Source organism: Poeciliopsis prolifica, unplaced genomic scaffold (genome assembly GCF_027474105.1).
Source record: "Poeciliopsis prolifica strain line A6 unplaced genomic scaffold, Auburn_PproV2 SCAFFOLD131, whole genome shotgun sequence".
NCBI classification, from domain to species: Eukaryota; Metazoa; Chordata; class Actinopteri; order Cyprinodontiformes; family Poeciliidae; genus Poeciliopsis; species Poeciliopsis prolifica.
The window spans coordinates 530,726-546,118 of NW_026562506.1; the positions used below are offsets into that span (position 1 = coordinate 530,726).

Sequence of the window (15,393 nt, forward strand, 5' to 3'; positions counted from 1 at the left end):
ACCATTTTGGGTCATATTTACCCTAACCAGCAGAGTGCAAAGTCAGAGATCTGGAAGCATTTCACACTGGTAGCAGTCTAAAATATAACAAATTGACTTCTGGCTCTGGCCTCTAATTAGATAATTTGTCAGGTTGGATCGGGCTCACAAATAATCTCTGTGGGCTCAGGCTGGGTAGGGTTGGATTTTTTAGGTCCAGGCTAAATTTTTTTGGCCTTGTGACCCTGACTCCCACTTTATGATTCATTCTGTCACGCCCCGCTTGTCGGCGATGACAAAAATGGGAGAAAGACGAGCGGAATCATAAAAACAGTAATTTAATCTGTCCAAAATATGCTCCAGCCAGTCAGAGAAAAGCGTGGAGCAGTGCTGCCTGCTTTGGTATTCTGCAGAGGTTTTTAAAGAGCTGTTTGCTCGTCTGTCAAACGAACCATTTAACAAAAAACTTTTCACCCAACAGTTTTTGTGCAGAAAAATTTGCATGTCTTTCAAGAATCAGGTTGTCTCCAGGTTTAGAAAACACCATCTCAGATGTTAATTATCTATTTTCACCTGTCATTTTTCTCTTCCCTTTCTTGATGGAGGTAAAGCCCAGTTCACACTACACGATAGTATAATAGTCGGCCGATCGTCGGCCAGGCCTCAAAACATGAGAGACCACACACTAGCCGATTTAAAATCGTAGGTATGACGGGTTAGATCGTAGTGTGAGGTTTCACTCAAGGACGTTTGAAGTCCAGATATGAAATCCCTTACAATTCTGCACACATGAATTTTGAGTAAACAAACATGGATGACGACGTTGGAGCAGTAACTTTTGTTTGTGGACTTATTTTAACCAAAAAGGATGTAACCAAAAATCAAAACTGTGGAAGAACTGGAGACATCGCGAGCAAGAACTTTATTTGTTGCACCACAATATGGATGAGAGTCTTTCTTTCCTCATAACAAATACTTTTTAATTTAAAAAATTTTCTTGGTTATCTTGTTTAACAGTTACCGTTTACTTAAAATTTTTTCGTTGTGTTGACGTTGTTGGAGAATATATGCATATACTGGATCTTGTTAGAGTAGAGTAGCTTAAGCTAGAAGAAAGCAGTTCCTTCATATTCGTTTTTACAAAATGAGATGGCAGATATGCCCCCCCACTGACTGTGAAAGGATATTCCATCTCCTTTAATTGAAACCTGCACGGGGATTTACTAGTACATTTTCTGGCATCGCGCTTGAAGCCGCGCAGTATTTTTGCAGCTTTGCACTCGTCACAGTTTTCTGTACTTATATCTTTTTTACTAATCTTTTTTATTAACAGAGCATTACAATTTCTGTATTTTTCCTCTGTTGTGTTACTACTACAGAATAAAATGAAATGCACCACTTCAACCAAAGCTTAGAATGCGCTTCTGAACCAGATGCACTCTGTGCAATAATTGCATTGTTCTCCAAATAAGAATAAAGCTTTACTTATGGTTTTATGAGATCTAATTGCCTCTAAAGCACATTTCATTCATCCTCGCACAGGTACATCGATTGCAGTCGCAGTTTCGCTCCAGCTTCTTTCTTTGTCATTTCTGTTGTGATTCTCTTCACGTTCTTTCCATCTGGAAACGATCTTCCAGGTCAGACGTCCAGCGGACTCTTGAGTTGCACCATGCCAGCTCTTCTCGGGATTCCCACCGTGCTTACGTCACAGCATTTTCTGATTGGCTACCTGTCACATTCACCAAGCTGCCTTCTCACTCCCAGTCGGGAGGACGCCACAGACACTGCGATAAACGAGCCAAGACAATCAAACATGTTGAATATCCCCGATTGTAGATCAAAGCGTTCCCGACGTTCTGCCGACTGGACCCGATCAGTCGTAACACACCACGCACTACAGGATGATTGTCGCAAGCTACAATCTTAGAACTCAGAACGTTCTAAGATTGTCTTAAGGGCAAAATCGGGCCAAAAAATCGTGGAGTGTGAACTGGGCTTTACTAAAACTGTGTGAGAGTTTTGTCTCTTAAGCCAGCATCACTCTGGCAGTCCTTATCAGCTACAGTCGTAATCCATAAATTTGAATATTAATGAAAAGTTAATGTATTTCAGTTAAAAGTTAAACTCCCCACAGAGCCATGTTTTAGAGCTTTTATTTACGTTGGGTTCTTGCTTAAAGCTAATGAAAACATTAAATTATATTTATTGGCCTGATGGAATATTACATCAAATCAATAATAAATACTCTAAATTCTGAAACATGGATCTAATGAAAGATATGTTTCATATCCACTCCACATACTTTGAGTGCTTCTGCCACAACGCCATCTTGGACATTTTCTAAATCAAAATATAAAGCATATACAATATGTCATCTTGCAACTACATCTCACGTTATTGGAACTTGCCTTTAGCCAGGAAGATTAACTATTTCAAGGAACTGAATACCTATTTGAAATGGAAAGAAAAAAAAAAAAGCATACAAAAAATATCAACGAGTCAGGCTGTTAACCCTCTCAGGCTTGCAAAGACTAGCTAAGTAGCATTTTGCTGTTGCAATTCTGCAACATCTGCCTGGAGAGGGTTAAGTTAAAATTAATTGCAATAAAGAATGTGGCACAAGAGCCAAACAAAAAAGTGAAATTAATATTACTGCTCTGATTATTTTGTTGGGAATGTTGGCACTTGTGCTGGTCAGGAAATGGACATTGATGAGATCCTGAAGAGAGCTGAGACCAGGGAAAATGACCCTGGGCCGTCCACTGTTGGAGAGGAATTGCTGTCTCAGTTCAAGGTCAGAGAACTTTCATGGCTGTTGGTCAACTATCCGGTGCCTGAAAAGTTCATATTTATTTGTTTGGTCTTAATTGTATAGGTTGCTAACTTCTCAATGATGGAAGATGAAGATATGGATATTGATTCTGAGCGAAGTCGGCGCAGCTGGGATGACATCATACCTGAAGAACAGAGGAGAAGAATGGAGGAAGAGGAAAGACAGAAGGAGCTTGAAGAAATTTATATGTTGCCACGGATGAGGAATTGTGCTAAACAGGTGCATACCTCTCATTATATTATGAATTATTTAAATAATATTATGAGAGAGGAATATTTCACTTCAGGGCAAAATATTCCATGTGATTGCTGGTGGCTGAAAGAACCTGTTTAACCAAAGCATGAATAAAGTGCATGCTTTGTCACTGCTACATTTTGGTGCATAATACCGTATGTGTAAAAAGGGTGAGAATTAAAAAGTTTTCAATTGTCACCCTGCTCTCAGGAGCAGAATTTTCAGAAAGTTTGTTTCACACTCCAACAATAATGGAACACAATTATGTCTGAATACTTTGGGTCTAAAACACAGAAAATGTGTCACAGGTTATATTGGCTGCATTTTCCACAAAATGTGTGGGTAAAGGGTGACTGAGTGGGACAGGTTACTGCAACCAAACTGCTGATAATATTTATACAATAAACACAAAATGAAAAACATTATGGTTGAACTTTAATTTTGTGCCAAGTTATTCCAAAAACAAAACAATTAATTGCAACACCTAAGACCAGAAAATCATCAACGACTCAAAAGGGTACTGAAGATAAAACAAATGCAAAAAATCCCATCACAATGCAATGGTACCAAATACTAGTGAAGTGTGTTTAAACCCTTGACTTTCAAGAAAGTAATAAAAATTACCTTAAAGTTCTTTTCTCCATTATTTTGGCATTTGAAAAAAATGGTATTCCTAATTGACCTAAAACGGAAAATGTTTTTTCTGATTACTTTTGAGGACGTATATTTTTATTGGCATTTGTTTTTTTTTTGTTTGTTTGTTTGTTTTTTTGTTGTTGTTGTTTAAGTCATATTCTTGCTTTTAGCATTGTGAGTTCTTTTTGAACAACTGGGTATTTTTTTCTGGTTTGTGTTGACAGATAAGTTTCAATTCTGATAGACGACAGAGCAGAAATAGAAGATACTCTGGCTCTGACAGCGACTCCACTTCCGACCGAAAGAGACCAAAAAAACGGGGAAGACCTAGAACTATTCCGCGGGAAAACATCAAAGGTTTTACGGATGCTGAGATCCGCAGGTGAAGCTCAGCTGCATTGCTCTTCCTTATTTTGCCTCAGTGTTGTCTTATATTAAAACTGACATATTTATGGACTACCGCCAGGTTTGTCAAGAGTTACAAAAAATTTGGAGGACCACTCGAAAGGTGAGCTGTATTAGTGACTGATTTTCGTAAAGGCTCTGACTAGCCCTAGTTAAAGAAGTATATAAAGCAACTTAACATCTGCTTTTTAACTCAGGTTGGATGCCATCGCTCGTGATGCTGAACTTGTGGATAAATCTGAACATGACTTGAAACGCTTGGCAGAGACTGTTCATAATGGATGTGTCAGAACACTACATGAAAACCCATGTGGGCCAGAGAAGACATCAGGTAGTTCTTCTTTTCTTATGAAAAATTATTAAGATAAAAAAAAACACTAAATTGCTTTGAATAGAGTTTTTTGGTAGTATTTATTAAACTGATTACAATAATGGTAAATGTGATTGGCTACAGCAAATCCATGAAGTAGAATATGTCTACTATGGGGCATTTTGAGTTATTTACATATTCCCAAAGTGTAGATTCCAAGTTTTCAAATGATGTCAAACATGAAAATAATTTAGAGGGTTAGGGTTAGAGAGTAAGCCGGAGTACTTGGACAGAACCCACTCCAGGTACTTCCATGCATGGAACCCAGGACCTTCTTGCTGCAAGGCAGCAGTGCTACCAACTGCGCCACTGTGCAGCCCCCATTTTAGTATATGTGACCACTTAATGCTGCACATTGAAAGAATGACCTTTTGCAGTTCTTTATAATCCATAAAATGTTTAGTAAATCTGCTGTGCATAATAATTTGGAACAGTGCATTTTGAGTTTTTTGTTTTTGAAAAAAATACTGTTCTTCATTAGGATCTTTGTTCAGTAAAATTTGATTTATACTGCAATTGTTAGACTTGAAAATTATACTGATCATCATTGGCATTGACCATTTAGAAAAATCTGAGAAAATATAATTTTCATAATAATTTGATATATAAATATATATGTGTGTGTGTGTGTGTGTGTGTGTATTGTATATATGTGTATATTTTCTTAACTTGCCTAAGATGAGAAGTTCTGATTAACTTCAGATAATGAGGAAAAAATTTCTGTATTCAGTTGTCTGAAGTTTTCCTGTACATAAAATTAGTGAATATGTACTATATATGTGTTGATATTGTACGTACTTCAACCTATTATGTGGCAGCATTGCTTTTTTTTTCCTGGTATGAAATGAATTATTTTTTTTGTCATTATCGTTCAATAATTATTAGGAGGCAGACGAGGAAAAGTGAAAGGGCCAACATTTAGGATCTCTGGAGTCCAGGTTAATGCAAAGCTTGTTATCTCTCACGAAGAAGAACTGGCTCCACTCCACAAGTCCATCCCTGCTGATCCTGAGGAGAGAAAGAGGTAAGGTTTCTGAATTTATGTTGTGACTTTTGCCTTTTCCTAGTTGTTTTATTGTTTTTGTAATACACGCTGAAGTATCAAAACCTCGACAGTTACTAAACAGTTTAAACCAAATAAAGGCTAGGAATTTAACTTTACTGGAATGTTACATTACACCAAGTTTTTAATTATTAAAAATTTTGACTCATGTACAATTTTCTTCATAATTGTGCACTAATTTGTGTTGATCTTTCACATGCAATTCCAGTGAATCATATTTATTTGTGATTGTAATGTAATAAAATATGGAAAGGTAGAAGCAGTATGATTACTTTTACAAGCCACTGTAATGTCAAAAAATTACAAGCAAAACAATGTATGTAGAAACAATCTGTGTCCTTATGTTACTTTTTTTTTCTTTTTGAATGATGGTTTCAGAATGTCTACATTTTGATTAACATATTATTTTGACCTCGCAAAATTTAAACAGTTCAAGCCAGGCAACTACTGCTCTTGACCCTTTGCGTGGGATGTCACGCTCTCCGCCCAGAACCCCGCCCACTCCACCTTAACTGACTTCAAAAAACCAATACACTCTTAAAGCTGGTCTAAAAACGACCATTTAATATTACTTCTGTTTAGTTTATTTCATTGTAAAAATAGTCATAGAATGCTGCACGGTCAACCACACAAACATAGAAGGATCCAAACCAAACTTGTCATTTTATTATATTACTTTTAATGTGGAAAGATAGATCGGCAATGGATAGCACTGCCAATAATAATCACTATAAACCTTCAGTGCAAAGGTGGATTTGCAGCAAACTCTTTTTACAGGGTAAAAAGACTTAACTGCCATATACTTTATAAGTATGAATGCTGAAGAGGGTCCTTGTCCCTCCTAAAATCTGCCACTGTCTTGGTCTTCTTCACATTGTTGCAGAAGGAATTTTTTCTTCTCTCTATATTTGGACTCATCATTGTTCATGATGCATTCCAGTACTGCTGTCACTATGTGACAGCAAGGATATCTTGCCAAGCTGTCATAAATTAGAAGAGCTCAGCATGCAGCCCTGCGGCGAGCGAGTGCTGAGGGTGACTGAGGAGGAGATGGTGTTGTGGGTCCTGACACTCTGAGGTGTGTTGGTCAGGATGTCCAGAATCTAGTTGCCCACTGTAGGACTCAGTCCAAGAGCGGACAGTTTCTGCACCAGGGTCTGTAGGACAATGGTGTTGAACACCAAGAAGATCACCAGGAAGAGCAGACGGATGTAAGAGTTCACATCTGAAGCGGCTCATCCTGGCTGCTTCACACGCCTCTGCGAACCGCTCCAGCAAGAGTTGCAGATCACGTCCTGATGAAGCCAACAGGACCACATCATCTGCAAAAGGCAGAGATGCGATAATAAGGCCACCAAAACGGATCCCCTCAACACCTCTGCTACGCCTAGAAATTCTGTCCATGAAAGTAATGAACAGAATCGGTGACAAAGGGCAGCCCTGGCAGAGTTCAACTCTCACCGGAAACGAGCCCGACTTATTGCCGGCAATGCAGACCAGACTCTGACACCGGTCATACAGGGACCTGACAGCCCGTATCAAAGAGCCCAGTACCCCATACTCCTGGAAAAACCCCCACAGGACTCCTCGAGGGACACGCCTTCTCCAAGTCACAAAACACATGTGGACCGGTTGGGCGAACTCCCATGCACTCTCCAGGACGTTTGGGCCGGCCAGGTCTGACTGGCATCCTCCCCCAACACCAGAGCCTAATCACCACCAGGTATTGGTGGTGATTAGCTCCGCATCTCTCTTCACCCGAGTGTCCAAGACATACGGCCGCAGATCCGATGAAACAATGACAAAGTCGATCATCAAACTGCGGCCTAGGGTGTCCTGGCGCCAAGTGCACATATGGACACCCTTATGCCTGAACATGGTGGTGCTGTGGACAATCCGTGACGAGCACAGAAGTCCAACAACAGAAAACCACTCGAGTTCAGTGGGGGGGAGCGTTCTTCCAACCACGCCCCTCCAGGTCTCACTGTCATTGCCCACGTGAGTGTTGAAGTCCTCCAGGAGAACGAGGGAGTCCCCAGGAAGAGCACTCTCCAGTACACCCTCTAAGGATTCCAAGAAGGGTGGGTAATCTGAGCTGTTGCTCGCCAAGGGCATCATTATCATCATCAGAACCTGTCCCCCCACCCGTAGGCGGAGAGAGGCTACCCTCTCGTCCACCGGGGTAAACCCCAACATACAGGCAGCGAGGTGGAGAGCAACAAGTATGCCCACTCCTGCCCGATACCTCTTACCACGGGCAACTCCAAAGTGGAAGTACGTCCAGCCCCTCTCGAGACTGTTTCCAGAGCCAGAGCCACGCATTGAGGTGAGACCAACTATTTCTAGCCAGAACCTCTCAACCTCATACACTAGCTCGGCTGTTTCCCCACCAGAGAGGTGACATTCCACGTCCTAAGAGATAGGTTCTGCAACCGAGCATCGGACCGCCAGGACCCCCTCCCTCAGCTGCGGCCCCTTTGGCCACTCTCACAGGTGGTGGGCTCATGGGAGGGAGGATCCATGTTTCCTCTTCGAGCTAAGCCCTTCATGGTTGAAAGCCCGGCCACCAGGCGCTTGTCATCGTGCCCCCTCTCCAGTTCTGGCTCCAGAGAGGGGCCCCGGTGACCCGCGTCCAGCAAGGAAACACCAAGTTCAAAGTTGTTTCTCATCATAGGGGTCTTTGGGCTGCACTTTGTCTGGTCCCTCACCTAGGACCTGTCTGCCTTGGGTGACAGGTCCTAGGTGAAGCCCCAGACAGCATCGCTCCTAGGGTCACTGGGGCACTCAAACCCCGCCATCACGATAAAGTGGTAGACCAGGGAGAGGGGTTTGGGTCGTTTCTTTTATAAATTATATGTGATCAAATAGCGAATGAATTATAAAAAATAGACCTGACAAAATGGGTATCAAAGATTCAATTGTGAGCTTTAATGTTATATTGGTACCAAATCTGTACAGTCAACGTGTGTGACGCCCCATGCATATCAATACACGAACACACCTCGCCTGAGTCGCCCCTTGAAGCTCTGGCTCTTTCTGTAAGCTAAATGTGGCTACGTAATAAAACTAGTTAAAAATGAAAAACCTGAGTTTTAAATCTCCTGCAGTTCTAAGAGTGGTGGCGTGAATGCCTCCTGAGCTTTTTACCATATGCACGTTCTAGTGACGTTTAGCCGATTTTTTGTAGTATTGCAAACTGTAAAGCGGAAGACTGCTCTGCCGCGCTTCTCCTGAGACAACGAACGGGTGGGGTAAATAGTTAAATGTATCGTATTTTCCAGACTGTAAGTCGCAGTATTTTTTTCATAGTTTGGCTGGGGGTGCTACTTATACTCCAGAGTGACTTATGTGTGGAAATTAACACATTATTACATCATATCACATGTTATTTTCACTCTAGTCCACAAGAGGGCGCTCTAGGCGTGTGTTGATAATGTGCAGAAGAAGCTACCTCGTGAGTTACCGGAATTGTTTACAAGCGACACCGAAGATGAAGACTTAGTAATTTGGAGAGACGCTGATTGTTTGGTAAACTGGTTAGCATGTTATTTATGATATAGTTATCTGAATAAGTCTTAATATGTTATGTTAACATTCCAGGCACGTTCTCAGATCGTTGTTCATGTGTCATGTAACGTTGGCATACTGTACAATTATTCAATCTGTTGTTGCCTCCATTCTATTTTTATTGCCTTTCAAGATGTCATGTCAGTTCTTGGTGTTGGATTTCATCAAATAAATTTCCCCCAAAAATGCGACTTGCACTCCAGTGCGACTTATATATGATTTTTCCTGCTTTATTATGTATTTTCGCGGAGCATTTGACACGACAAGCGTGTCCAACAAATAAGCCAGCAACGGGAAGACAACGGCTAGCGCGATTTTCACTTGCCCTCAACACGTTTTTTAAAAAAACAGAAGTCTCTCGAACAGTCTTAAAAATGTATTCACATAACGACAAAGTGGATGATTGTATTTCTTTCATCCTGATCACACTCGACCCATGTCCTCTGCTCATCCCTTGACTCACCTGTGACTGATCTGCCACATTTGTTGGAATTTTTCTAAATTTGCTATGGATGGGGTTTAGCTTTCAGAGGTTAGTTACACTTAAGAGTCATGGCATGCTTTCAAAAGAATGGCTGTAGAGTTTTATCAGTTTTCTTTTAATATCTGTCTATCTACATAGGTTGTTCCTATCTATAGATCAATACAGAAGAGAAAGATGGATAGCCACACAGGCACACCCACTAAAAGGAAACAAATGCACCCTCGATGAAGCTCCCACTGCCCAGTATAACACTTTCTATTTACAACACATTTCATTCATTCTGTTGGCTGAAACAGCTGCCAACAGAATGGTACTTTTATGTTTCGCATGAGAATTTACAAGCGAACTGAGAGGTTTGCAAGCAGAGATTTGATCTGAGCAGAGAGAAGTTTTGAGCATGACAAGAAAGGTATGGGACAACACATACCTTTCTCTTTGAAAGAAAGTTTTGAGTGTAAAAATTACAAGTTTTGAGAAAAAGACATGAAATCCTGCTTTTAGACTGAAAATGTGTGCTCTCGACTTATGGCAGTAAAATTCCTCCATATAAGTTCTATTTACAAAGGAACTCATAAACTGTGTTTAGTGTTTGTTTTTTTTTTTGTTTTTACTTGTGTAAATCTCTAAATTGACAACTTTGCTAGGAATGTGAAAAATAGCATACTATAGTTCTCAACCACCACCTGAGTTTTTTATATACTCATAATCACAAGAAGTATGTTTTTAAGTCTAAGCCTGAACTTTTTCTAATTGTGTAGGTACATTATTCCATGTCACTCGAAGGCAGCACACTTTGACATTGAATGGGGAAAGGAGGATGATTCAAGTCTTCTCATAGGAATTTATGAATATGGATATGGCAGCTGGGAGATGATCAAGATGGACCCAGACCTAAACCTCACACACAAGGTAAGTTCACATCATCTCAATGCCGTCTTAGCTTTGACAGGCTGCTTGGCCAGGATATTATGTAGAAATATGATAGACATTAAATATGGTTGTGTCATCAACCCCATACTGAGATGGGGTTGATAATCCTTGCCAATCCTCCTTGTGAGGGTTTGTCAAGGAGATTACATTGACACTATGTGACTTTATCACTCTCTATTCACCCTTGACTCTTTCATGACTCTCTATTCAGGGTTCTTATTAGGACCAGAGTAGGACTCATTTTTAACCTCGAAGTTCCAGCCCTCAGACTGGCACGCTTAAGATAATGTGGACTCTAATATTAAAATGATCTAATTATAGGTCATGATTATGTTAAATTATATTATGTTAAAAAAATAAAACATTTGCTCTTTCTATTTTCCATCTTGTAAACACCAATGACTGAATGCATTGACATTTTTTGACTATTGCTGCTTTGGAAAACGGAAGAAATCAAAGAGAAAATTCCCCGTGGAGATAGACCACTGTCCACTTCAGCAGTAGCAAGCTTATCTGATCAACCCACTGCCATATTTGGATACCAGCCCAGGGTAAAAAAAAAAAAAAAAAGAGAGAGAGGAGGGTTCTTTGCATTTTGCTGATTTGCTGCCATGATTCTGACACACCTGAGCAGCTCTGCACATCAAAAGCATGTCTCCATCGCTGCCACACAGATGTAAAACGACATAAGCATCTTAGCACTTAAATGCAACTCAGAAAAATATGTTACATGTTAGCAATGGATTACACAGTTGTAGCAGTTGAAAAAAGTGCGGGAGGCAGCAGGCTCTGATTCGGAAAGTACGGGAGCCCCGGCTGCATCAAATCGATGTAGGACTATCAGAAAGTGGGTCATTCTGAGGTAAAAATAAAATAAATTGCTTCCAGTACAGGGGGGCACGGCTGACTATGGGCAACTCTCCCAATTGCTTTGAATTGCTGACTTGCAGATTCACTCATAGACGAAAATGAAGTGATAGAGGAGTGTTGATTGCATTGAGGCATTAACATTACAGCAATCCTTCATACTGAGCATGCATGGCTCAACAGCTGAACAAACATGTCTCTGCACTTCACATTGCCTCATTGAGCCTGCTACTTTTGATTTCTGTTTTCTATTTCCCCTCTTCCTCCAGGTAATACTTTTGGATCATGCGTTTGGATTTGGTGTTAACACATGGGCTTTGTTTAGATATTGAAATCCTTCAGACTAGGCCTGTCACAATGACGAATTTTGCTGAGCGATTAATTGTCTCAAAAATTATTGCGTTAAACGAGAATATTATTTGAAGACCTTTTTACTCTGAGGGTCAGTGGAGAGCACCAGAGTTGAGCCTTTTTTTTTTTTCTCTCTTTTTTTTTTCATCAGAAAAAGGTTGGAAGAAACGATAAAGCCAATAATTGAAATGACGTCGATAGTTTTAATTTATTGTGCAATTACTTAATTGTTTAACCCTAACCCTATACTTCAGACATGTATTTTAAATCACTTCTCAAAACTCTTCTTTTTTTCTTTAGCATTTACTAGTAGTGTTTAATACTCTGCTTTTATCTACTTGTGTTATTGTCGTTCTTGTACAGCACTTTGGTGCAGTTTTACACCTGTTTTTAAAGTGCTATATAAATAAATCTGAGATTGGCATTGACATTAAGATGTATATCCTTTGCTAAAGTCAATGTCTTTTGCTAATGTCAATGTGGTAGCATAACTTATTTCATCACACTGTGATAAACAGTTGAAGTATGCTGACAACATGCTGGCTAATTTAAAACAGCAAAACAGCATGTAACCATGGCAATTGGTATCTGTTTAAAAGCACTTTGGCTCTATCTGCAGTCAGGTTGCCTGTGCTTTTGCTGTATTAACAAACAAATATTTCCTCAAAAAAAAATCATAATTTTTTATATATATTTTAGCATATAGAACTTTCATTTGAGAAGACTGACAAGAAAGGCATCTGTTTTCTGTGCTCAATAAACTGAAACTGCAAAAAATAGGTTGACTAACTTAGTCTAACATGCAAAAATCAACTGCAGCAAACCTTTTATCAAATTGTTCAGAAAGTACAATTAGGAATGCTGTTTGCATTCCTAATAATAAACTGGGAAGAGATGTAGAATTAATGTGTTCAAACCAGGGGTGGAAATGAGCAAATATGGGAAAAAGTATGAAGTGGCATGTAAATCTGAGAAATGTGAACAGAAAAAACACTGCATTCAGTTTGAATTCCTGTTCAGGGTCAAAGTAACCATCTGGCATATAGACTGATGCACATAAATGGGGTGGCCGAAAAAAAGGGATATTAAATATCTTTTTTTATTACTATTGTTATTTTTGAACCATTGAGTTGAAACCACTGAGATTACAAAAGCTAGATTCCACCTAAAGGTTACAGTTCCAGTCTGTGATCAATTACAAATATTTTTTAAACTTTATTTTTCTCATTTTAGGAGTTTTCCAAGAACACATACATACATTGAACAGTTAGACCCCACTCTAACAAGAATTACAGAGCAACTAGTTTGATAGACTTTATTATTACACAGACTCAAAGTCCAAATTTACATAAAAAAGAAAACAAAACGATAAAAGAATAAAAAAGAATTTGACAAGAAGCGGTTGAGTGATACTCAACAAAAAGATCAATTACAAATTTTGTTCTCTTTACCATTTACACTTACACTTACTGAAAGATGTTTCATCTCTGTTTTTTTATTAACCCAAGATTCTTGCATATTGTGTTTGACTAACATTGGGCACCTATTTGGACCATAGGATAGTGAACTTGTTCATTTGAAGACAGATTGAGAATGTAAATGGGTTTTTTTTTTCATATGAATTCATTAACACACTGTACATTCTTCTACAGTGGTTAGGGCTGGTGAGGTCATGGAGACGCCAGCATCTGGTGACAGTTTTGTACAGGCTGTAGATAATATACAGATATTTTGTGTTGTCAAATAAAAATTTTGTGTTACCCAGAATAAAGGCGGTTAATTTAAAAGGTATTGTAATATTAAAGATATTTTCAATATTTTTTATGTATTTCTGTCCAATGTTGTCTAATAACAGTACAGTCTGAAAATATATGCCAGTGGTTGGGTTCTGTGTTTCCACGTTGCCTGCAGCATTTAGGCTTGCCACTGGTGCAAGATATTTTCTTTTTTAGTGTTATAAAAAATCTAAGACATACAATATGTATTCATATACATAATGAATACATATTGTATGTCTTAGATGTCTTAGACTTGACATCATATACATGATGAATACATATTGTATATGTACCTATTATGCAATAACTGCATAATAGGTACTGTCATGCAGTAGCTGTGGCATTCTTCTGTGATTTTCATTTTACTTGTTTTTTCCCATTGTGTTTTCTAATATTAAGTTGAATGTATATTTATACTCTTAAGTACCTTGTATAGCCATGACATAATACCTTTTTTGGAATTAACCTCATATGCCATTAGTATTTTATTAAGCACTGATCCCTGCTCATGTAGATGTCTAATCATTTCCTGATTAAGATAATGAAGTATCTGTAGATATCAAGAAAAATCCTGTTTTTACAAGCCATAACTTTTTTTAAGTATTTGAAACTCTTATTTGTCCCTTTTTCCATGAATGAAAATGTGTTGTTATACCTTTAGATGACCAATTACAGAATCCGGTATATATTTTATTTGGTTTAACATCCGGGTCGGAAGCACACCATCTTATAATTCTCAGGTTATAATGTAGTAGGGCTGCTGTAAACTAATATTTTAGCAATTGAGAAATCTTCCGATAATTCTTAAGTTCAATCAAGTAATTGGATAAAAACAAAAAAGATAAAATAAACATGTAAGCTTGTAAATATAACATAACAGCAGTATTACTATAGCATATCAACCTCAGTCCAATTTTTCACAGTTGAGTTTTCCTAATGATAACTTTTCTGTAATTTAGAAAATTAACCTGTAATAATAAAGGCTCACTTTCTAAGTTAACCTGAAGAAAAGTTCTGCAAAAATCTGAAATTATATTAAATTTAATAATAGAGACAAGCTCACAAATTCGCTGATAAAAAATGTCAATACTCCATGTTTATGTATTCATCTACAGTCAATTTAATAGATGAATGCTCAACTTGTATAGCTTTTGTGTTTATGTTAGTGATGGGATTTGACACCTTCGTTCGTCACACACAGAAACACATCTACCAGCCATGTACCGCCACGATGCGTCTGTCACCAATTTGTTGAGACTGGGCTGATATGAAATAAATTTTCTGGTATGTCTGTAAAGCTACACTTATATTAATCATCTAATGTGCAGCCGCCCGCAGTGATCAGTCTATCTGCTTACACCGTCAGCGATCTTCCCCTCTCTGAACACTGACCACCAGGCAGCAGCTCCGGACATCGCGCCAGTCATTTTAAGGATGCTTGTTAATAAAATATAACTTAACAAAACTGCAAGGCAGATAAATTTTCCTTGACAAATTTTGATAATGGAGGCACTTGAATTACTCGAGGAATCGTTTCAGGCCTATAATGTAGTTCCAATTTCTGTTTAACTTTTTATATATATATATATATATAGACTTAGACTTGACTTTATTGATCCCTTGGGAAGACTCCCTCAGGAAATTATAGTTACCAGCAGCTCACAGGCAAAAATGTGGCACACAGTAAGCATACACAAAATACAAAAAAATACAAATTAAATACAAAACAAAGAATATAAATACAACACAAAAGGAAATTATAGCAATTTGATATATATATATATATATATATATATATATATATATGTTTATTGAGTTTTCAAAATACAACATACAGAAACCATGCACAAGAGTATGAAGCACACACACATTTAACAGATTACTATGTGAGAG

At 38.5% G+C, this 15,393-nt stretch overlaps 1 protein-coding gene across 1 annotated transcript in view; it reads left to right on the forward strand.

The window, feature by feature from the left end:
• The window catches only part of chd1 (chromodomain helicase DNA binding protein 1), a 63,012-nt gene that overhangs the window by 27,928 nt on the left and 19,691 nt on the right, over nucleotides 1-15,393 (forward strand). Inside the window, exons 20-26 of the mRNA XM_055024851.1 lie at nucleotides 2,681-2,776; nucleotides 2,858-3,034; nucleotides 3,910-4,067; nucleotides 4,152-4,193; nucleotides 4,288-4,421; nucleotides 5,346-5,484; nucleotides 10,333-10,483. Of these exons, the coding sequence (XP_054880826.1) occupies nucleotides 2,681-2,776; nucleotides 2,858-3,034; nucleotides 3,910-4,067; nucleotides 4,152-4,193; nucleotides 4,288-4,421; nucleotides 5,346-5,484; nucleotides 10,333-10,483 (897 nt within the window). The remainder of the gene's footprint in view (nucleotides 1-2,680; nucleotides 2,777-2,857; nucleotides 3,035-3,909; nucleotides 4,068-4,151; nucleotides 4,194-4,287; nucleotides 4,422-5,345; nucleotides 5,485-10,332; nucleotides 10,484-15,393) is intronic.